The sequence below is a fragment of the Equus asinus genome, chromosome 10 (assembly GCF_041296235.1).
Source record: "Equus asinus isolate D_3611 breed Donkey chromosome 10, EquAss-T2T_v2, whole genome shotgun sequence".
NCBI classification, from domain to species: domain Eukaryota; kingdom Metazoa; phylum Chordata; class Mammalia; order Perissodactyla; family Equidae; genus Equus; species Equus asinus.
This window is the reverse complement of record NC_091799.1, coordinates 58,837,269-58,862,272: the sequence shown is the minus strand read 5'-3', so window position 1 is coordinate 58,862,272 and position 25,004 is coordinate 58,837,269. Positions and strand designations below refer to the sequence as shown.

The following is a 25,004-nucleotide window of genomic DNA, read 5'->3' as shown; positions in this document are numbered from 1 at the left end:
CTGGAATAACTATAATATAGTGGAAGGGCTTAAGTCTTGGCTCTGTTTTTTTTTCTCCCTTATTTTTTTAATGTTTTAAACTAAAAGTTAACATTAGAAATTCCAAAGGGCTTCTTTTGCCTAATAAAGACATTCAAGTAAATTATTGGGTTTTCCTTCCTCCCCTCCTTATACAAACAGCCTGAAGTACTTGAGCAACTAAGTGGATTGAAAGAATTTTGGATGGATGGTAATAGACTGACTTTTATTCCAGGGGTATGTATATCAAATTTTAAATGGCTTCATTTATTGCTGTCTTTCCTTTGCAGTTTTGTGAATTATACATTTTTAAATTACTTTTAATTAGTAAAACAAAACAAAGGATGGTTTTTTAATTCTTAATATAGTAGATAGGTAGAAACAAATTTTATTTTTTTTACTACCAACACATTCTTGATTAAAATTAAAAAATTTCCGTAATCTTTTGTAAAATAGTCTCTTTTTAATACTGTGGAGTAGCTCCTTGCCAGTGGTTGCAATTGACTTTATATTCTAATTCAGTTTTTCTAGGGAATTGTTAAAGTAGGATATTTTCCATGTAGTTTCTGTCTTATCAACTGACATTTTGTTCATTTCCAGACCTAAAGTCATAAGAATCCCCATATGTACTCTCTCTAGCCAATGATGGACAACTGAGTTTCCAAAGAACAATGTATGCCCGTTGTCGATCTGCTGGGCTAAAATTAGTAGGAGCTCTTAGCTTTATTACTGAATACATTACTAATGGCATTTTAAAAAATTTTATGAATCTTCTCCCCCATATAAACACTTAATTATAAATTATAACTTGGTCTTAGGTTTACTACCTAGACTTTTTACAAATTACTTACTGTTGGTAGAATCATTACATTTCCTTTTTTTATGTGTAGTTTATTGGTAGTTTGAAACAGCTCACATATTTGGATGTTTCTAAAAATAATATTGAAATGGTTGAAGAAGGAATTTCAGCATGTGAAAATCTTCAAGACCTCCTGTTATCAAGCAATTCACTTCAACAACTGCCTGAGACTATTGGTTTGTATCACTTTCTAATTCATGTAATTAATTTTTACTAATGTAAAATCTGAGAAATTAAGTTATTGCCATTGCTTGATTCAGAGCTTCTTTAAAACAGAGGTTAATTTGTCCACACTTGGTTTAACTCTTAATCATAGCCTTTACGTGGTAATATTTTTCATTCTTACTTCATTTTTACTTACTTATTTATTTATTTTTGTGTGTGAGAAAGATTGGCCCTGAGCTAACGTCTGTGCCAGTGTTCGTGTGTTTTCTGTGGGATGCCGCCACAATGTGGCTTGATGAGTGGTGCTAGATCCACACCCGGGATCCAAACCTGCGAACCCCAGGCCACCAAAGTGGAACATGTGAACTTAACCACTGTGCCACCAGGCCGGCCCCTAGTCTGACTTCATTTTAGACTCTCAGTTTAGCAAATCCTATGAGAGTCTGTATTTGTGTAGTTGGCTTGTCTGATGATTCGAGGAAACTGAATTATTTTGATTAAAGAGTCAAAAATTTAAAGCTTGGCATCTTCATGATGTTTAAATATAAAAGCAAAACATATTTTTACATATTTTTCAATTGAATTATGTAGTTTAAGCTCAGGTTACATTTTGCAAATTCTACTATAATTTATTCAGCACTTTAAATTTTCAGTTAAACTCCATTATTTGTTTTAGTCTTTAGTATACATTAGAATAGTTTGTTATACACTTCATACTACCATTTATTTAATCTATAATACCGCAGTTTGTATCGTGTGTCTTCCCTATGCCACGGCACTGTTTAAGGAGCCAGGGCTACAGCAATGAAGAAAGGTGACAAAAAGTCCCATCTCTTCTGAAGCTCACGTTTTAGGGGGGATTAAATAGATACATAAACATATACATGAATGGTAAGAGGTAATATGTAGGTGAAAATTGAAAACAGAGGTAAGAGAATAGAGCATAATGGAGTTGGGGTGGTGTCTCTTTTAGATAGGTTGATTAAGAAAGTTCTTTATGATTCATGTCAAATGTAATATGAGCTCACATTGACTGCTGTTGACTTGCTTCTAGTTCAAGCTGGAAAATTGTGTATTATTTCTTCCCTCAATAGGTTCATTGAAGAATCTAACGACTCTTAAAATAGATGAAAATCAATTAATGTATCTACCAGACTCTATAGGAGGGTAAGAGTTTTATAAATTAATAGATCTGGAAGATTTTATTTTCACTTCAGCATGCCATATATATTTTCAAATAATTGCGTACATAGCATCTAAAGGAGATCCCATAAATATTTAAATAAGCAGTTGATTACAGGTTGGGTATATTTACAATAAAGATAGGCCAATTTTTATTGGTGCCGTTTTAGCTTAGTGCAAATAGAGTTGTGCTAGGTTTGTTAAAGTCAAGTTCAAATGTTCATATATTCTTAAGTTTTGGATTATATATAGGAAATCTTTTCTTAAATGTATGTTTTCTTTTTTAATTAAAGGTTAGTATCAATAGAAGAACTGGATTGTAGCTTCAATGAGATTGAAGCTTTGCCTTCATCTATTGGGCAGCTTACTAATATAAGAACCTTTGCTGCAGATCATAATTACTTACAACAGTTACCCCCAGAGGTACTATATTTTAAATTTGTTTCTAATTTTCATTTTTTCCTAATTGTTTATTATAGCTATCCAGGGTGGTTTTATTTATTTTCTTCCAGAAATAGTTATGTAACTAAATTATTTATTTTCTGAATAATAATTAGCTATATTGACTTACAGGAGATACCTAAATACTTTTTGTCATACCTGAAGATTACTAATTGTAAAGGGAAAATCTAATTCCTCTTATAAAATGGGTATTTTTCATAACTTTTGAAAATGGTATTTTACTTAGGTGTATTAATCAGTAGGCCAAATTTTTGATCCCCAATTTTGTGTTTCTCTTTCAGATTGGAAGCTGGAAGAATATAACTGTGTTGTTTCTCCATTCCAATAAACTTGAGACACTTCCAGAGGAAATGGGTGATATGCAAAAATTAAAAGTCATTAATTTGAGTGATAATAGGTTTGTAATAATGTCTTCGTCAGTTGGTTTATAGAAGACAGTGATTGGATGAAATTAAGGTTTTGTTATATGTGATAGAAAATCTAATGTATGTTCTTTTCATACATATTATTTATTTATATTTTTAAAATAGAATTTTATTTGAAATAATGATCTAATTTTACCTGATGTTAATTATCATACCGTGATTATTTGTCGCAGTTCATTTTGTGTCGACTTTAGCAATACAGCCTTTAGTCTCTCCTTATCATAACTTTTTTATTCCTAAAGTCACATCTTGACCTTAATACTGCTGTTGAACAAAGCAGCCTTTTTTTTCCCCCAGGGAGGAAAATTGGCCCTGAGCTAACATGTGTGCCAATCTTCCTCTGTTTTATGTGGGATGCCGCTGCAGCGTGGCTTGACGAGTAGTGCTAGGTGTCCACCCAGGATCCAAACCTGCGAACCCCGGGCCGCTGTAGTGGAACATGTGAACTTAACCTCTATGTCACCAGGCTGGCCCCCAAAGCAGCTTGTAATCTAATCTTTGTTGTTAGTGCCATCCTGTTAATTCCAGTTCCTAGCAACCCTGTGTACAGCGGAGTAGAACCCTGCCCGTTCTTTTTGTGCCATCCTCTCACCTTCCGGTTCTTTTAATTAATCTACTCCTTGTGTTTTTGTGGGCAGAGGTGTGATTAGGCACCCACTCACATAGCTTGAACAACACAGCCAAGGTGCAGAGCAAATAGGTCAGTAGGATTGCTAAACTAGAATAATGCTTAAGTTAAGAACAGATTGTCCATAATTTTTCCTGAAGTAAAGATACTGATAATGATAAAAGAGTGTTTGTAGAGCATTTTCACATTTTGTTTTCATAGCGTCTTAACAAAGTATTCAAAACAACCCTATGAAATAGTACAACAGCTATTCCCATTATTATGAGGAAGAAAATTAAGACTCGGGTTTAAGGTGACTTACTTAGCTTGTAAGGTTAGAGCTTTAATGTAAACCCAGTTTTCTGACTAGTTAGAGTATTCTGATTGTTCCATTTTATTTAAGAAGAACCACTGCCTATTTTTGTTTTTAAGTAAATCCCTGTTTTGGCTCATACTTTGTACTCTAAATTAGAGCCCTAGGTTCTAACAAATTCCCTTGGAAGATAGACATTGGAGGCTAAGATAGAAGGTTTAAGTAGACATTCTGTTTTAAATGGGGCTCCATTCTAATGAGTATATTACTTTGTTTTAGTCATTATAATGTTGAAATAGTCTTCTTTAGCATGAAAGTAGTAGTTCACAATGAAATATAGACCAGTGCAGTTTTCATAACAATCACTAAGACTGCTTCCTAAACAGTTTTTTCTCTCTAAATACAAATAAAATAACCAAAGCAATTTTATGAGACATTACTTAATGTGTCCTTGTCTTTGCCTTAAGGTAGGGAGAGTTAACATTTTTTTCTTAGCAGATTATTGTTGTTATTTTTGAGGTTATTAGATTATTCATTCCCTCTCCCCCCAGCTGAATTGATTAAATCAAAGAATTATATTTTTAAAACTAATTCTTATAAAACTGGATATTTTATCTTTTGGCCTGTTCCAAGACCTGTATTGGATTTTCTCCTGAATTAACTATTTTTCTTCTCTTTTCATATGCAATAATATAACATTGTTTAGAAGACTGTTAGATTTAGCTCTCATATTTTAATTTCTCATTTTAAAGTTTAATTTTTGTTTGTATTTTTTTCCCCCCGCAGATTAAAGAATTTGCCCTTTAGCTTTACAAAACTACAGCAATTGACTGCTATGTGGCTCTCAGATAATCAGGTGGGCATTCTAATTTTTTAAATAAGAAGAATTTCAATTGTGCTATACAATTATGCATTCTAATTTACATAGGATCATTTAAGAGCAGTTATACTCTGGTACACATGTAAAAATGTATTTTATATATATAAGGAAAATCTTAGTATTTAGATAACGATAGTTTTTCTGGAATCTGTTCAGGTTCATAAACAATAAATTCTCTTGGACTTGTCTAATTTCTTCTAAATCTGTAAAAAGATAGATTAGGAAATCAGACACAATACCTCCTAACTTTAAAGTTTTTATAGTGATCCTCTATGGCATATATCTGTGGCATTTTGATAATTTAAATTATACTTCTAATTGAGCATTTTCACAAACCTTAAAGAAGTGTTTCTAAGGAATGAAGAGATATTCCTTGGACTCTTTGTCCTTTGACAAACATTTTTTGAAAGCTTACAGTAGGCCATGAACTGCTCTGGGAGCTAGAGATATGTTTGTGAAGCAAATGGAATCTTATGTTCTCATTGAGTTTACATCCTCATGGGCGAGAGAGAAAAGTGAGTAACTATGTAAGAATATTTCAGAGCTACAAAGAAAAATAAAGGTTGATAGGCATTAGAAGAATAGCAGGATTGGAGATAGTATACATCCTATTTTAAATAGCATAATTTAGGAAGTGTCTCTCTGAAGAAGGGAACAGTAGAGCAGATTCTCAAATGAAATTAAGAGTGAGCCATGCATAGACTGGGGTGGTGAGTTGGAATAGGGGGTGCGTTTAGAGAATACTGAGAATAAAAGCCCTAATATTGGATTGAGTTCACTGTAATTGAGGAACAGATGAAAGCCTAGAGGGCTGGAATGTAGTGAGCAAGGGAGAGAATTATATAAGATTAGATCAGAGAGGAAAACTGGGACTAGATACATAGGACCTTGTATACCATACTAATCACTTGGGGTTTTACTCTGAGTTAGATAGAAATCTGTATTTCAAGCCAGAAAATGACAAGATGTGATTTCCATTTTTAGAAGATCATCCCGACTGTTGTGGGAGGAATGGATTGTGGGTGCTGAGGGTGAGAGTGGGCTGTTTGGCAGTGGAAGCAGAGAGTTCAATAAGGAGGCTGTTGCAGTAGTTTAGAAGGAGATGCTGCTGGGCTTTGACTAGTGTGATAAAAGTGGAGATGGTGGGAAGAGCTCGGATTTGTTTAAGATATTGCCAAAGGGACTTACTGATGGACTGAATGTGGAACTTGTGAGAAAGAACAGAAGCAAGTATGGCTCTTAGGTTTTTAACCTGAGAAAGTGGAATATTGGCATTGCTGTTTTCTGAGATACAGAAGGTGGGAGAGGAATAAGTCTGAGGATAAAATTAATAGTTTTATTAAAATTTGAGTAGCTTATCAGATGTTAAAGTAGGAATGTCAGGTTGGTAGTTGAATATCTATCTTTGGAACTTGGGTATTGGCTGGAGATAAAATTTGGGAATCAACATTGTAAAGAGGAGATTTAACACCATGGAAGTGTATGAGATTACTAGGAAGAGAGGATAGAGAAGAAAAGGTCAAAGATTGAGCTCCAAGATGAAGGGGACCCCAAAAAGAGAATGAGAAGAACCAGCCAATGGAAGAGTGTATTATCTAGAGAGCCAACTGAAGGAAGTGCTTCAAGAAAAATCACCTATGTCAAATGTTGCTGGTGGGTCAGGTAGAAGAGAACTGCTAATTGGCCTTTGGGTTTGTCAAGATAGAGGTAATTACTCACCTTAAGAATGGTAGTTTTAGTGAAATGGTGGGATGAAAGCCTGAATCCAGTGTGGTGTAGTGCATGGAAGGCAAGAAGGTCAGGACAATGAAGATGTCTTAGTACTCTAGCTAAGTGTCCATTTGTACAGTTAATAATATAGCTTCGTATATTTGCTTGGTCTTTGAATTAAATGTTAGTATTTTATGCTCGCAAGCAATAGCTAAAAGTTCACCTGTTAAAAACATCGGCAAAATGTATTTTGGATTTAATTTGAAATGTCTGATTCTCAGTCTAAGGATTCACAATGTAGATTGTTGTAAACCTTCTACTTTAATAGATAGAAAATGTCGTGTATAATGTCATCAAACTAACGGATTGTAAGTCTTAAATAAAAATTAAAGAAAAAAACTAAGAGCTAACTTATTATCTGGAAGTATAAGGAAATCTGTTTTCCATATCTATTCTCAGGTATTTCTTGCAGGTCAATGTTTTTTAACAAAGCAGAATTTACAATTTGCTGATCTTTTAAATAAATTAACGCTTCATAATTGCCTTTGAGCAATACCTTATAGTAATTTATCTAAAGGTGTATTTTCCCAAGGTTTGGATACACTGGTCTTATATGATATTCATAAGTTCCGTAGTCAAATTTGCTTGGGGGAGACTGTGTTATATCCCTCTTTTGGATTATATTAACAACCCTAATGTGATACCACAGTAAAGAAACCCACTTGTCTGTATTTCAGGATTCTCCAAACTTCTTAACTGAGGACCCCTTTCCACCTAACTCTTATTAATATCCTAAAAGCTTTAAGTTAACGTCAACCCGTACTTATGAATCAGACTGTGGTATTAACTTAACTTGCAGGTTATGGAAGGAAATATTCAATTGATGATACCTTTGCTTTTATTAGGGCTTGAACACAAATGATTACTGCATCTATTAAATGTATCAGTTCATATATGTAGAAGTCTTAACTGTCTAATCCTCTTCATTGAATATTTACGTTTGAAACTTGATTTGAAATTTTGCAGCTGGATTCACAGAATATTTGCTGAACCCTGGCTATGCTTGTTACTTACTACAGTATGAATGAGACAGTAGCTCCCGATTGTGAGTCCTCTGTGACTGTTAGTGTAATAGCAGTATTGTGGACAAATCGATGCCAGCAAATCATGCCAGATGACTCATATTAGTGAAATTATGTAGTATCTAATACAGTTTCTTCATACTTACAGCATTCTCTTATTCTCCTCTTCTTGCTTCTCATTTAATTACTTTAAAACAAAAATTGTGGGGCTGGCCTGATGGCGCAGCAGTTAAGTGCACATGTTCCGCTTCAGCAGCCCGGAGTTAGCCCATTTGGATCCCAGATGCGGACATGGCACCGCTTGGCAAGCCCTGCTGTGGTAGGCATCCCACATATAAAGTAGAGGAAGATGGGCACGGATGTTAGCTCAGGGCCAGTCTTCCTCAGCAAAAAGAGGAGGATTGGCAGCAGATGTTAGCTCAGGGCTAATTTTCCTCAAAAAAAAAAAAAACACAAAAATTGTAGTGAGAAGGGCTATGTGTTTTCCTCAGTTTGACAAAATAGTAAAGTAGTTAATGGTAAAACACATCCAACGTAGCTGTAAAACCTCTTTTACAGTATGACGCAGTCATTTTGCTATAAAAGAACAAAGTGGAGAAGAGAAGGTATGTGAAAGTAGTTTGCTTATGAATAATGAATATAAATTGCTTCTGGATATTTCACCAACTACATAGGGAATATACCTATAGGCAGTACATGTAATTTTCATGAGTCTCTCTGAAGGCTTGAACAGAACAATTGATTATTCATTCCCTCATTCATTTTGTCATTCTCATTCAGGAGACATTTATTGAACAACTGCTTTGTGCCAGGCAGACTAAGGTAGACCAAATAAGGATAATAAGAAGGTCATTTTAATACCATGTGGTAAAAGACTTGGTAGGACCAAGCTTCAGGATCAAAGAAGGGGAGCATAACTTGGGGGTGTAAAGACAGGTTTCCCAGAGGAGGAGATGCCCGCATTGCTTAAAAGAATAATATAATTTAAACAAAGAAAGGGGTAAGTCTTCTGGTTAGAAGGAAGATCATGAGCCTGAGCACTTCCTGGCGAAGCAGTCTAGTGCGTTTGGTAGCTTTACAAGTGCTTCTTTGTGACTAGAGCATAACCTTGAGATGGACGCTTAGGAAGTTAGGCCACAGAGGTAGTTAGGGACCAGGTCATAGAGGATTTCGTATGCTGTGTGAAGGAACTTGCATTGTATTTCAGGGATGGTAAATAGATTTCTTTATCTTGCATGCCAATCCTGTTCAATTACAAGTGACTTCTGAAAGATTCTTTTAAGGATTGTGAAGCCGTAGTCAGGCTCAGTGGAAAATTGCTGTGATTAGGGTGACTGTGTAATTTATTGTCCATACTGGGACACTTCTGATATTGAAAGAGGGCTCTATGATAGTTGTGTCAGAACAGCATGTGTAAAATGGGGATGTCCCAGGCAAATCGGGCATTTGGTTATTATAGTCATGATGTGTTATTTATGTATGTCATCTGTTTAGGAGGAAGAAGTGATCCTGTGATACATAGCAACCCTGCTATTATAAGAGGGGGAACCAGTATTATGTAGGAGCAGACTAATGGTATGATCAGATTGATGTTTTAGAAGGGCTTTGGGGGTTGCATTATGGAAGGTGGATTTAGCCAGTGTGGTGCTAAGTGTGAAGGCAGGGGAGACTGATTGGAGGGCATTGCCGTACTCAAGGCAACAGAAAATGTTGGCTTCAAATTAAGTAATGATAGCAGGGCCAGGGAAAAACTCATATATTTAAGGCATAACTTAAAAGGTCACATCAGTGGAACATATGAAGAATGCATGGATGTGAGAAAAAGTAAAAGCAAAGATGAGCCTCAGAGATTTGGCTTGAGTGACTAGGTAGATATGGATACCATAACAAAGATAGGGAACCTCAAGAGAAAGAAATATGTTTAGGGGAAGATGTTAAGTTCCAGTTAGGCATGTTGAGTTTAAAATACCTTTGGTATTTTCAAGTAGGCATGTACAGAACAGTTCTAGTGGCCATCATCCCCCACCCCAACCCCTCCCCCCAACTTTCTTTTAGGCTGTGGTTTTTGTGCTCTTGGTTTCTCCATTCCTTTAATTTCTAACCTCCAGGAATTTCTCAGAATTGCTCCTGAAGGCATAATTTCCTTTTTCCCAGTACCATTGTAGATTTATTCCTTTTGTTTATTTGTAAAATTTCTTTATTTGAAAGATTTACAGCATGAGAAGAGAGATATATGTTCAGCCCATCATCTTAATCACTTTTTCTAGGAAATGGTTTTATAGCTGTTATTATTTTCTCAAAAGGAATTATGAAGAATTACTTTTTAAAATGTTAGAGATGGGTGAATCCTGAGGAATACTAACATTTACGTGGCAGGTGGATTAATAGGCTCAGAAAGAGTGGCCACAGAGGTAGAAGGAAAACTATGTGATGGTGGTTCCAAGTTAAGGGTGAAGCGATGGGCCTAAAGGAAGGAGTTGTAACAGGATAAATGCTGTGACAGGTCAGTTCAAATAAAGTCTGAGAAATATCCATTATATTTTGGCAAGTTAGATCTCTCTTGCCAACCTATCTTGACTATAGCTAATGTAATTTTAGAGATATATGTCAGAAACCATATTGCAGCAGTTTAAGGAATAAATAAATGAGAGAATGGAGCCATGTGATTATTGATTAGTCTTTTAAGAAGGTTGGATGAGGGGCCGGCCTGGTGGTTAGGTTGGTGTGCTCCACTTTGGTGGACCAGGGTTTGTGGGTTTGGATCCCGGGTGCAGACCTAACACTGCTCATCAGGCCATGCTGTGGCGTTATCTCACATACAAAATAGATGAAGATTGGCACAGATGTTAGCTCAGGGACAGTCTTCCTCAAGCAAAAAGAGGAGGATTGGCAATAGATGTTAGCTCAGGGCCAATGTTCCTCACAAAAAAAAAAAAAAAAGAAGGTTGGATGAGAAAGAAAAGGAGTGGAATGGTAGCTGGGGCAGAGTAAAAAGGAATCCTTTAATACTAGAGAGTACATTTATAGGTTGTTGGAAAGAGGCTGTGTGGAGAATGAGATTAAGGGTACAAGAGAGGGTTAGATGACTGCACTGTTAGCTGATGGAATCAAAAGTTCTGGCAGAGATTCTTATCTTCTTGAAGGGAGCTCGGGTCAGAAATTTGTGAGAGAGGACGTATAACGTACATGGTGAAACTCTTAGAATGTAGCAAATTCTTGCAGTTGAATTCTATTTTTATTTTTAAAAAAGTTTAGAAGATAGTGTCTTCAGAATACAATTTAGGAAATGTAGAAGGATTTTCAGGCAACATTGAGAGCCCTGTTGAAGTTGGTTTCTACAAACTTGTAGTTATACTTATTTGCTCTGTTGTGTGATACAGAGAAAGTGCACAATTGGAGTGATTCTGGGTTACAGCTTTGCCAAGTCAGGTGCAAGAGAAGAACAGTGCAGCAGGAGGTCTTGGTAATTGGTGGGAAAGTGGCTCTAAGGAGATATGGTGAGGTACAAAAAAGAGAAGCAAGGACGGGAAAGAATGATGATGGTAAAGTTGAAAGTCCAAGGGAGTGGCAGTCTTGGAGAGGTTGATTAGCAAGTGCTGTGGGAGCAGTGGAGTGAGGTTGCTGCACGGTGCCTCTGTTCTCATACTCTGCTGCTTGTCCTTTTGACTGATCACTCCTGAGTTTCCTTTTCAGGATTTTTTCTTCTGCCAGTCCCTTATATGTTGGTGCCCCTCATGGTGCTCTAGACTCTGCTTTAGTTTCTTTCCCTCTGCTTTCCTGTAAGAAAGATGCAGTTGCTATCGATATCCTCGTTATTCCTAACAATTATCTTCAGCCCGGTTCTCTTTCCTGAACTTCACATTCACATCATCTACTTAACCTGGCCACCCAGATGTCTCAAAATTAACCAGCCGAAAACAACATTCCATCTTTTCTAAATCTTTGTCTTTTCCTGGGTTCCCTAGATCAGTAAAAAGTAGTTGCCAGAGACAGAGACCTGAGAATATAACCTGTAGCTACTTTTTCTCTCTATGCTTCAGTCCAGTTAATTGCCAAGCTCTGTTTAGTCTTAACTATTAGATGTCTCAGGTGTTTTTCTGCTTTTGTTTTGTCCCTGCTCCCACTTCGTACAGTCCCTAAATACAGTCCACCGTCATCTCTCACTTAGACCTGCACTGTGCAATGCAGCAGACAACTAGTGTCATGTGACTAGTCCAAATTGAGCTGTGCTCTAAGTGTAAGACACACACTGGATTTTGTATACTTAGCATGGACAAAAGAATGTAAAATACCATGTTAACAATTTTTATTATTGATTACACACTAAAATTATAATATTTTGAATATGTAAAGTTAAATGTGTTATCAAAATTAATTTAACTTCTTTTTGTCTTTTGAAAACATGTGGCTACTAGAAAATTGTTAACTGTCTATTCTCATTTTTGTCTCGCATTCTATTTCTGTTGGACAGTGTTGACTTAGACGATTGACATAGCTTCCTAGCAGGTCTCCCCGTCCAGTGTTGCCACCACCCCCAATCTTACAGCACCCTAATTCCATTCTGAACCACTACAACTCAAGTGATCCTTTAATCTGGTTCTAGAACTAACATACTTAAAACCTTTTCATGGCTTCTCCTTTCTCTATATCATATCCTTCAAGATGCTGCTCATCCTCTTAGCTTCACCTCTGCCCCTTACACTTTCATTCTCATTTCCCCAAGAGTTCTTCTCCCTTCTTACCCAGTTAATGCCTACTCATCCTCATCTAGGAAGGTATTCTTTCAGGAATGCTTTCCTAGTCACTCAAGATTCTGGTAAGTGAACACCTCCTCCTGTATGTTCTCTTCATCCTGTACCCTCTTTGTTTTGTACTTACATCGTAGCATAATTTCTTATTTTGTTATTCCTATCCCTCCTCTCATATACTGTAAGCTCACCACTCTATACCTAGTGCCTGTCATAGTGCTTTGGCATATAAGAGGCACTTAGTAAATATTTATTTAATGAGTGATTTTAGATTTCAGAGGAAGAATATTTACAGGTTATATGTAGGAATTATGGCAAGGGAATGAAATGAGTATCTGAAATGAAATAAGAATAAAGATCACTTGAGTTAGGTGTTTTTAAGAAATGAAGAGGCTCAATAAATAGTTCTCAATCTCTTTTTTGCCTTTGCACTCAATAAATAATAGATGATTAGTTTTCTTATAACACCTTTATTTAAATATAATTCACATACGATACAATTCACTCATTTTAAAGTGTACAATTTAATGGTTTTTAATATATTGATAGAGTTGTACAGCCATTACCACAGTTAACTTTAGAACCTTTTCAGGGGTGATTAGTTTTTAAAAGCCTCTCAGATAACTTTTATATGTCCATCTAAGTGGACTTCTTTCCTCCTTCCCGCACACTCCTCATCACTGGACTGAAAGTATGACTATGTTTTATATCTGTTGAATTACCCAAGACCACGGAAAGATTTGGCCTAAAAGCATCAGGACTAGATGGATACTACTGGGAGGTGGTGGATACAGTGATGCGTCTCTTAACCCTGGGGAACATGCTCTGAGAAAGGAGCTGTTAGGGGATTTTGTTCTTATGCGAACATTATCAAGTGTGCTCACACAAACCTGGACAGTATAGCCTACTACACCCCTAGGCTACATGGTACTAATCTTATGGGACCTCTGTTATATATGTGGTCTGCTGTTGACCAAAACATAATTTTGTGGCACGTGACTGTGTTAGGGAAGGAGATAGAATGGTAGAGGCAGGGTTTAATGTGCCTCAGAAGAGCAGGTTTTTGTACTTGAGGAGGAGGAGTAATGATCTCACAGTATTTGTAAGTGCTAACTCCACCTCCTAACCTGGGGTTTTATGAGATGTGGGAGAATAAGCAACCTGTATCTGAGAAGGCTTCAGGGAAGCGCTGTCTTTGGGAAAGGAGTAGACCTACCATTTCCATTATCTGAGGAGGTCAAGGGAAGTTTCCAGTGACGATGTTTGAGATGCCAGGGCCATTTGTTAACTGGAAAAGGACGGGGCATGGAGGAAATGTTTGAATGGGAGTAAGATTTTAAGGATGTAATTAGCTGGCTGTAAGGTTTCACAAGAGTAAGTCCAAGGAATACATTGATAGTGGCAGGTGAGGGGAGGATTGGGTAGTTCCCTGCCTATCTGGAGTCTGCCTGGGCTTGGGTTGTTAGGATGTTAGGTCAATAGGCTGCAAAAGTATTAGTTAGATTAAGAAGTAAACTGAAAAAACACTTGATAACCAGTTAGGAAAAAAGTCATAAGAAAAAATGAGGTCTAGAATAACTAGGGATTCTAGGTCTAGCACGGAGTAGCTTGTGGTGTCATTAATGGAGACAGGAGACATGGGAAAAGGGAGAAGCCAGTTACAACTTAATGTTTGTTTTAAGTACTCTCTTTTCAGCTAGAATAACCTACAGATAACTAAACAAAACCTTCTAAATTGCTACAAAAGCATCTTCCCAACAGTGAATACTAGAGGAGGTAAAATAACAGAATGGAAAGGCTTATTTTATAGCTTTATTGAATCACTGTGATAAGTAATTATTGGACTATTGATATATTTAGTATATGAAATCTTTTAAAACTTTATTGATAATCAGAGATAATTGCAATATAGTATGAGTTTGCTTTATACTAAAACTATATTTTTTAGATTTTTATAAGGTTTCAAAGTGCTTAAAGTTTTACTGTATATATTTAAATTTGTTTTTGTAACCTACACATTTATACTTTATAGAAAAAACGGTGAGTACTGTTCACAGGAATTGCTGGATATGTATTTGCTTTAGGATTATTGAAAATTAAACATTTATTTTCTTTCCCTAGTCCAAACCCCTGATACCTCTTCAAAAAGAGACTGATTCAGAGACCCAGAAAATGGTGCTTACTAACTACATGTTCCCTCAGCAGCCAAGAACTGAGGATGGTAGGAATTTTAAGAATCTCTTTTCTTTTAAACAAATACTGACAAATCCCAGCAAAAGTGTGATGTGAGTTTTTAAGTCTCAAGGACTTCCTAGCTTGGAGGGAATTTGGAGAATGGGTCCGTTCTCTGTTCTCTGAAAATGGGAAAGTAAGGCAATATCTCAGGGTTATAGATAGTTGAATTTAGGGGTATATGTATACCGTATGCTTCTTTAAATGATTCCTTGAAATTAAACAGTGGCCTTCGTCTATTATAGATCTGTCTAAATCACATGTAGCTAAATGATAGGAATGCATGTGAAGTTTTATGTAATTAGGACTATTAAACCAGGACATTTTTTGTTCACTTCTGTTGTTGTAGACCTAGTACTACCCTTGGATCTACACACTAGATAAGGAAAGTCTGTAGAATTCTGACTATAAATGTTATTTCTAAGTTCTTACTTAACATTTTGCCAAGAAAGGGGAATACACCCTTTATTTACTATTGATCGCAAATGTTTTTCAACAATTAAAGTATGAAAGTGTTTTAGACTCAGGACAAATTCTTTCTAATGTATGTTGTACTATGTGTGTGTGCATGTGTGTGTGATGTATGTTATATTCACAACTTTATAAAAATATAATTTTTATGTGTATTTTTCTGAAACCAGTGAAAATCTTTATGGCCCAAGTTATTTACAAATTAACTCTTAATACATAACACTGGAGGAAAAAATCTGAATTAATCATTAGCTTAATTTATAAAATATACTATAGGCAAGTTAAAGCAATCCTTGAGCTTCAGTTTCCTTATCTTGAAATAATGATAGTAGTATCTATTTTGCAGGGTTTTTGTAAAGGTGAGAAACATTGGATATAAAGTGCTTAGCACTATGACAAAATCTAATTACCTATTATATTATTATATTGTTATAGTATATTGTTTTTGGCAGATTTAACAAAGAGCTTTGAAATACTTAGATAGATTTAAAACTTAAAATCATTTAACTTCTGTTCCATAACTTGTGAATAAATAATTAGAAAACTCTACTTCTCTATACTAATTATTCTTATACTTTGCAAGAAGGAATAAAAGACTTGCTTTGAGAAGTTAATTGTTTCATGGATATATTTGGTGAGATTTATTTGGATGATGCAAAACTATTTGGCTTTTGAATTGAATTAGAAGTTAAGACTTGTGATACCTCACATGTAAATAGCTTCATTCATTGGAGGGTCTATAATTAAGAATTAGAAAATAGGTTTATAAACAAGATTTCTCTTCCATGTATTTAAGTCTACCCCAGTCTCCATATTTAGCAATATAATTTGGAATTATGTATCTATAACAAAATATAGTATATTTAATTTTAAAGATGGTCAGTGTTGTGTTTTATGCAAGTAGTCTGTGTGTGTACATTAGAAAATTAAGTTCAAAATAGGTATACCAACTCTGGCTTATGCCTCTACTTGTGCAGTGTAGGGAATTATTGTAAATGTTTGGATACATCAGTAGATGTTTTTCTGTTTGTTTGCGTTAATCACTGGGACTCATGTCTCAGTTTTCCACTTCATCTCTGAAGGTGATTTCTGGATAATAAGAAATAGTAAGTAAATGGTAGTATCGTATAAATATTACAATCAGCTATATAATATATTCAAATAATTGCTTTTTTGTGTGAGAAGGTAGAATGTTAATACTTAAAATATTTGAGGGGCCGGCCTGGTGATGCAGCGGTTAAATTCGCACGTTCTGCTTCTCGGCGGCCCGGGGTTCGCTGGTTCGGATCCTGGGTGCGGACATGGCACAGCTTGGCACGCCATGCAGTGGTAGGCGTCCCACATATGAAGTAGAGGAAGATGGGCACGATGTTAGCTCGGGGCCAGGCTTCCTCAGCAAAAAGAGAACGACTGGCAGTAGTTAGCTCAGGGCTAATCTTCCTCAAAAAAAAAAAAAAACAAACTTAAAATATTTGTGAGGAAAGAGAGGGAAGGAATTCTTAGTGTAGAGAAGAGACTTTAATGTCCTATTGCATATGTTGGCAAACTATCTCAGTAAAGGGCCATTTGATAAATATTTTGAGCTTTGTAGACCATAAGGTTTCTGTTGGAGCTACTCGACGCTGCCATTTTAGTGCAAAAGCAGTCACAGATAGTATGTAAACAAATAAGCATAGGTATGTTCTAATAAATGGACAGATAAATTCAGATTTCTTGTAATTTTTGTGTCATAAAATATTCTTTTTTTTTTTTTTCCCAACCATTTAAAAACTTTAAAGCCATTCTTAGGTTGCAGGCTATACAAAAACAGGAAGTGGGCCAGGTGTAATAGTTTTCTGTCCCCTTTCTTAGAGGATAGAAAAACCAAACTTGGAAAATTCATTTTTATTCTGTTTTGCTGCTTTTATTGTTTCAGAAAAATAAGAGAAACTGAAAAATATTAGAAAGAAATCAAACAGAGATATCATTCCAAAGGAAGATTCTCAAACAAAATTGTTTTTTCCCCCTGTGATTGAACCAAGTCTCCAAAGGACATGTTTAATCTTTGATGATTTTATTATATTGTATTATTAGTGCTTTACCTCCCTGCTTTTGTTGTCATATAGAGACTTCAAAATGTTCATTTTTTTCTTTCACTTTTACTTGTGCTAAAATCACCAAACATGATTCAAACAATGAATAAAACTACTCAAATGTATACATATATTTTAATTTGAGTAATGAACTAAATTTTTAAATAAACAGTTATGAGATTGTTGAAGGCCCTTCCAGGGAACAAACACATAAATATCCTATGTCATAACTTTTTTTTTTTTTAAATCATCCATGCAATGGAATCTTTTTTTTTTTTTTTTAAGATTGGCCCTGAGCTGACATCTGTTGCCAGTCTTTTTTTTCTTCTTCTTCTTCTCCCCAAAACCCCCCAGTACATAGTTGTAGATCCTTCTAGTTCTGCTGTGTGAGACGCTGCCTCAACATGGCTTGATGAGTGGTGGTAGGTCCACGCTCATGATCCAAACCAGTGAAACCCTGGGCTGTCGAAGCAGAGTAGATGAACTTAACCACTTAGCCACGGGCCTGGTCCTTCATAACACTTTTTATTCCAAAAAAAGTGGTTGAAAAATTATGGCCCATTGTCACATCTGATCTGTTGCCTGTTTTTGTGTAGCCCACAAGCTAAGAATAGTTTTTACAGGAGAATGTTTACATCAGTTTGGTGATAGTTAACACTGATGTTGAACCCCAATTAAACAAAATGTTATTCCAACAATAAGAATTTCAGTCTTGTCATTAGTAGAACTGTATTAACTGAAATGGTACTCAATTATTAGTATATTTTAAATTTGTCAAAAATCTTGTGGAAATTTGACTTCTCTTGTTATTTGAGTACCTACATAATATCCTCAGTTTTGTCTCTTGGCTCAAAAAGCTTAACATATTTATTCTCTGGCCATTTACAGGAAAAGTTTGCTTGTCCCCTGCTCTAAACTGTTGTAATCATGGGTATACTCCCACCTTGATGTCTCTTACTGTTTTCCATTTCCCTGATTTGAATTCACCTGGCCTCCTTTTTTTTGGATTGGCACCTGAGCTAACAACTGTTGCCAATCTTCCTTTTTTTTTCTTCTGCTTTTTCTCCCCAGATCCCCCAGTACATCATTGTATATTATTTAGTTGTGGGTCCTCCTAATTGTGGCATGTGGGATGCCACCTCAGTGTGGCCTGACAAGGGGTGCCACGTCCACACCCAGGATCTGAACCAGTGAAACCCTGGGCTGCTGAAGCAGAGCACACGAACTGAACCACTCGGCCATGGGGCTGACCCCTGGCCTCCACTTTGTTTTTCTGTCATTTTAATTTATTCCCTTATTGTTTCCTCTTAAAATAGGTCATAGTTCAGGTAAAAAGTTTATTTCTGATAGGAAGAGTAGAAGTAGCAAAATAAAATCTTGGCCACACTCCTCCCCCTTTCTCTTTTGCTGAGGAAGATTTGCCCTGAGCCAACATCCATTGCCAATCCTCCTCTTTTTTTTTGCTTGAGGAGGATTAGCGCTCAGCTAACATCTGTGCCACTCCGCCTCTTTTTTTTTGTATGTGGGACACCTGCACAGTGTGACTGGTGAGTAGAATAGGTCTGCACCTGGGATCTGAACCTGTGCCACAGAAGCAGAGCACATGGAACTTTCACCACTCAGTAACGGGGCAGGGCCCCAAATCTTGCCACTTTTAATTTTAGATTTTGGTGATGTGTTTTAGAGTGGAAGAGTCTTTACTGGGAAAAGTCTGAGATATGTTTATAATATTCTGAGTCCTTTTAGAGTTCATGTGTTTCTTAAAGTATTTCACTATGAGTATTACAAGGAGAGGACTGTAACACATTGCACTCACTAAATCAGAAACTACACTGGTATGGTCAGGTGGGTGAATTTCTTTTCAACTGCAAGAAAAGATTTTCCTTTATCACAGTGTCTCTAAAAAATAGATGAGTCAGAAAATATAATGTTCTTGGGTTGGAGTTTTATAACATTTTGAAAGAAGTAGACAGTCTGTTCACATTTAATTTATTCCATTTTTATTGACCATTCATGTGCTAGGCATTGTCTTAGATCTAAGAATTTAAAGATAAGGGTACTTGCTTTCAAGAAGCTCATGACTGGGGTTGGCCTGGTGGTGTACCAGTTAAGTTCGGGCACTCTGCTTCAGCGGCCCAGGGTTCGCCAATTCAGATCCTGGGCACAGACCTATGCACTGCTTGTCAAGCCATGTTGTGGCAAGCGTCCCACATATAAAGTGGAGGAAGATGGGTATGGATGTTAGCTCAGGGCCAATCTCCCTCAGCAAAAAGAGGAGGATTGGCAGCGGGTCTTAGCTCAGGGCTAATCTTCCTCAAAAAAAAAAAAAGAAGCTCATGACCTAAAGGGGGATAATGATGGATAAATCTGAAAGAAGGCATGCTGTCTTGGGCCTAGTTAGAGGAATCAGTCTTGAACAGCAAGAAGGAGAAGTATGCTTCCATATAACAATAAATTTGTAGCTAGGGAAAACAGGATGTTGTAGGGGGAGTATCAGTCTGATGGTTTTTATTGCCTTTCTTTTCACAGTGAAGTCAAAGAGAAAATTGCCTCTAGAGGTTGGGGAGAGGACATTTAAGGGAAGTGGTAGTGATTTGGAGTGGGAGAAAAAGACTGACTAGGAGTAAATAGAAGGATTCCTGGACAGCTTTGAAGATGGAGCAAAGATGAGAATACCATAATTTTGTAGTGATTCTATACAACAAGGTTATATCATTTTTCTCTGGTAGAATTCGGCATTGCAGAGCGAAAAGTGTAGGTGGTTGAAGTACCACATTTTGGGTTTTGTTAGATAGATATGACTTACAGAAAAGGCCCAAGAGAGGTGATAGTGGTTAAAATAATACCTCATGAAGTCTAAGCCAAATAGAGAAGGAAGTAAAGCCTAGAGTGATTTTACAAGAAGAAAAAGAAATGAGGTTAAGGAACTCAAAGTTTACTAACAATAATAAGGAAGTGAATGATTTGGAAGGACAAATGTAGTGGACAAGGAGGTGGAAGAGTTTTATACAAGCCAAGGTCTTGCGTAATAGCATGGTTGTGAATCACAGGGGTGAAGTGCAGATGGGCATTGGAATAGAGGCCATGAAGGAGCTATGAGGTTTTTTAATGTTTAGGTGGGGTCATCACACGTTGTCATTATTCAGGATATTGGCAGGTTTCAGATGGAGAGAGAGAGACTGTAGGTAAATACTAGAGTCCTCAATGATTATGCCAAATGATCGGGTCTAGTGGCATCTCAAAAGATGTAACGTATATGCTAGAGGGTAGAAAGTGTAGATGACCGGAATTTGACAAGAATGAGAGGCATAGTAAAAGTTACTTACCTCGGGGTTCTGAAAAAATTCTGGTGTAAAATTGCTGTAACATAATCTAATACTCTTAGAGATCTCTGGTTTAGGCTGGTGATTGAATTACTGCCTAAGATGGGAAGGGAATCTTCTGAATTCTGGAAATAGACTTTGTCAGAAACTGCTTGACTCTGCTTACCTTCTCAAGTATACCACAACAGTATGTAAATAGGGATTCCTAGGAATTTGAACCACATTCCACAAAAAAAAACAAATACTCTAATTTGTTAACTATTAAACAACTCCACAAAGCAATTAAAGAAAAAATTCTTGGACTACAATGAAAACAAAGGAAGAACTGAATCCCCAACTTCATTCTCATTGTTAGTATTTGGTTTCATGGCATTCCTAGTTTAGATATGAGATTAGAAAGGGTAAGAAGCCTAAAATAAGGACTAAAAATAAATGATAATTATTCTACTTTTGCATAAATATTTGAATTGACCATATTTGGGTATTCCAGGAATCTTAGATTTTCTGTTAGCTTATTTTAGGTGCTTTTAATACCTTTTGTTTTGAAGAAGTGTAATCATTTTCTATTAATTGAGCAGAAAACAAGTTGTGATTTTATTTTGTATTGCAGACTTCTGTAGAGTGATATACAATAGTCAAATGAATTAATTTTTTAAGCCTTAGATTTTTTTTAAGTTCCCTGATAAGCAGAAAACTTTAACGGTTGTTAAATCTTCGCCTTCAATATTTTATTGGATAGCAGGATATGTAAGTGTTGAGTTTATGTTAAATTCTCATTTTTTTCTTGCATTTTCATGGAGAAAATGTCTTGTAAGCACTTTACTTAGTAAAGCTATATTATATACAGTGTTTAGTGTGAAGATGTAATTATATGCCATCAGAGTAATCCTTTTTTAGCAAAATATCTTACTCTTTCTGTCTTAAACCACCCCCTGACCAATACATAATGACTAATAGTGGAATTAGGAAGATTATTTCTTTATTTTTTTTATTGTAGTAACATTGGATTATAACATTATATAGCTTTCAGATGTACATTGTAATATGTTTCTAATTCTGTGTGGATTACATCATGTTCACCACCCAAAAGCTAATTATAGTCCATCACCACACATGTGAGCCTAATCACCCCTTTTGCTCTTCCCCTCCCCTCTTCCCCTATGGTAACCACCAATCCAATCTCTGTTGCTATGTGTGTGTTTGTCGTTTTTGTCTTCTACTTATGAGTGAGATCATAGGGTATTTGACTTTCTCCCTCTGACTTATTTTACTTAGCATAATACCCTGAAGGTCCATCGATGTTGTCACAAATGGCCAAATTTCATCATTTCTTGTAGCTGAGTAGTATTCCATTGTGTATATGTACCACATCTTCTTTATCCATTCGTCCCTTGATGGTTACCTAGGTTGCTTCCAAGTCTGGGCTACTGTGAATAATGCTGCAAGGAACATAGGAGTGCATGTATCTTTATGCATTTACGTTTTCAAGTTCTTTGGATAAATACCCAGCAGTGGAATAGCTGGATCATATGGTAGATCTATTCTTAATTTTCTGAGGATACTCCAAACTGCTTTCCATAGTAGCTGCACCAGTTTGTACTCCCACCAGCAGTGTACAAGGGTTCCCTTCTCTCCACATCCTCTTCAACACTTGTTTCCTGTCTTGTTAATTATAGCCATTCTGACCAGAATGAGATGATATCTCATTGTAATTTTGATTTGCGTTTCTCTGATAGCTAATGATGTTCAGCATCTTTTCATATGCCTGTTGACCGTCCGTATATCTTTGGAGAAATCTCTGTTCAAATCCTTTGCCCATTTTTTAATTGGGTTGTTGGTGTTTTTGTTGTTGAGCTATATGAGTTCTTTGTATATTTTGGATATTAACTCCTTATCTGATATATGGTTTGCAAATATCTTCTCCCAATTGTTAGGTTGTCTTTTTGTTTTATTGATGGTTTCCTTTACTGTGCAGAAGCTTTTTAGTTTGATATAGTCCCATTTGTTTATTTTTTCTTTTGTTTCCCTTGCCCGGTCAGACATGGGACTTGAAAATATGCTGCTAAGACCAATGTCAAAGAGTGTACTGCCTATGGTTTCTTCTAGAAGTTTCATAGTTTTGGGTCTTACATTCAAGTCTTTAATCCTTTTGAGTTGATTTTTGTGCATGGTGTAGGATAATGGTCTACTTTCATTCTTTTGCATGTGCCTGTCCAGTTTTCCCAACACAGTTTGTTGAAGAGACTCTCCTTTCTCCATTGTATGCAAAAACTTGGATGAAATAATTTAGATATTACCATGTTACCTTTTGTAGGGAACTGCACAAAATCACATACCTATAGTGTTTTAATTGTTAGATTCTCTTCAGGAACCCATCTGGTAACAAAACAAGACAAATTAGCTTTAGAGAAGAAAAGATGTATGATTGATATTATAAAGAATGTTAGAATCACAGCTTAGTTTTTAGAGTAGAATTTATAGCTGCTGGCATTGACCAGTCGTGACTTAACCTTAATAAGCATATCTTATAAAGAAAATTATGAGCAGGTAATAGTTTTTCATAATTGCAGTAAAATATAGTGGATTGTTTTTGTTTTTTGTTTGTTTTTCTCTAGTTATGTTCATATCAGATAATGAAAGTTTTAATCCCTCATTGTGGGAGGAACAGAGGAAACAGCGGGCTCAAGTGGCATTTGAATGTGATGAAGACAAAGATGAAAGGGAGGCACCTCCCAGGGTGAGTGTGTTCTTCATTCAAATTTGAAACAGTTCTGCTGATAATTTATTGGGTACTATATACCTATACTGTGCTGTTTTGGGGATACAAAGAAGTATTGGTTTCATTTCTTGCCCTCAAGGCACGTGAAGTTTTATTGATCCAATATATGTATCCTGTGAAAGAATTTGAGAACAATATAAAACCATGTGATTAAAAGCCAAATTTCACAGTGTATGTAAATATAAGAGAATAATAGATTATTGTTTTCCTCCTTCCCTTTCTCTAATTATTTATATATATATATTTTAGGGATAGAGAACTCTTTCTTTTGAACATTTTTTTTTTATGGAATTGAGAATGTATGTCACAGTGATAGAAGTAGCAGATACACTTATGTTTTTTTACGTAAGTGTATTTGGATGTAATTATGGATGTGGTTATTTTCCCCTTATATAAACCAGCTGAATCACAGAAAATGACAATTAGGCTGACCTTGGAAGTGTTTGGTTTGCAGGGCATAAGACATAGTGTATAAATGTAGGAATTTTACATGTGCCTAGATAAATATCTAGCTGAACAACATATATCTGTTTCAAAGCCAAGTGATGGTGTGGCAATATCCACACCATATCTCTCCAAATGGAGTATGTTTATGTCTTCTAAAAAAGCTTTTAAAACATTGAAATCTATAACTGTGAAGTCTTTGGCTATTGATAAAATCATACTTATAAGAGTCTAAAATGCTTGCAAAAGCCTATCATCTGTCTTCACAGTTCCCCGTGTGAGCTAGATATCCAAGGTAATTGGGATGGATTATAGATTGTTTTGAGATTGGAATTAGAAATATTTGTCCATATTTTAAATTTCACTTATCTTGTTTTTCTAGGAGGGAAATTTAAAGAGATACCCAACACCATACCCAGACGAGCTTAAGAATATGGTCAAAACTGTTCAAACCATTGTACATAGATTAAAAGATGAAGAAACTAATGAAGACTCGGGAAAAGATTTGAAACCACACGAAGATCAGCAAGTTGTAAATAATGATGTGGGTGTGAAGGTTAGAAAACTCATTTCAAAGGAATTGACCAAAACCTATTTCAAGTTCTTTAAAATTTTAAAATGATAATTGATAGGATGATCCTTTTTATATACACTAAAATGTGCTCTCAAATCTAGGATGGTGTTCTCAGCTACCTGAACAAAAAGCTGTAATAATCAGCGAACTCCTTAATTGCTATTATTGCCGCTTCAGTGTGGTTACAGATTGTCCAGATGGGCAGGGGAGTGTTAACATAGCCTTTAAAAAAATCAGTGCCTAAACCAAGAATAAAATAATGAATGTAAGAAAATTCATTGTTATAGAAATAACTTTTTTATGGAAAAAAATTTTTTTACCCTGGTAATATTGATCCACTACCCAATTTCAATTTTAAATGCAAATAGTATGACAGACCATTGGCATTTCTTTGGGGTGTTTCAGAAGCCTATACAAATCCCTAAATTGAGTGTTCCTTTAATGGACTGTTTTCCTCACGTTATATCACAGAAACAGAAATGTTATCCTGTCACTAGAGTTCCTCTGCATTCCACAGGAGCAGAAAATAGTCTAACCCTCCTGAGTTTGAGCCTGCCGACATATATGACTCACGCACATCACCTGTGCAACTGATATGATGAAATGTAGCCTCAGCTAAATTGTAAAGTTATTGTGTCTCATGGACCTTTCGGGACCA

The 25,004-nt window shown here is 35.9% G+C and overlaps 1 protein-coding gene across 11 annotated transcripts in view; it reads left to right on the top strand.

Moving 5' to 3' along the window:
• The window catches only part of ERBIN (erbb2 interacting protein), a 135,605-nt gene that overhangs the window by 79,415 nt on the left and 31,186 nt on the right, over positions 1–25,004 (top strand). For all 11 annotated transcript variants that reach the window (XM_014856374.3, XM_014856373.3, XM_014856372.3 and 8 more), the window contains 9 exons: positions 181–255; positions 909–1,053; positions 2,137–2,209; positions 2,518–2,647; positions 2,968–3,083; positions 4,818–4,887; positions 14,573–14,672; positions 23,165–23,286; positions 24,155–24,328. In XM_014856374.3, the coding sequence (XP_014711860.1) occupies positions 181–255; positions 909–1,053; positions 2,137–2,209; positions 2,518–2,647; positions 2,968–3,083; positions 4,818–4,887; positions 14,573–14,672; positions 23,165–23,286; positions 24,155–24,328 (1,005 nt within the window). The remainder of the gene's footprint in view (positions 1–180; positions 256–908; positions 1,054–2,136; positions 2,210–2,517; positions 2,648–2,967; positions 3,084–4,817; positions 4,888–14,572; positions 14,673–23,164; positions 23,287–24,154; positions 24,329–25,004) is intronic.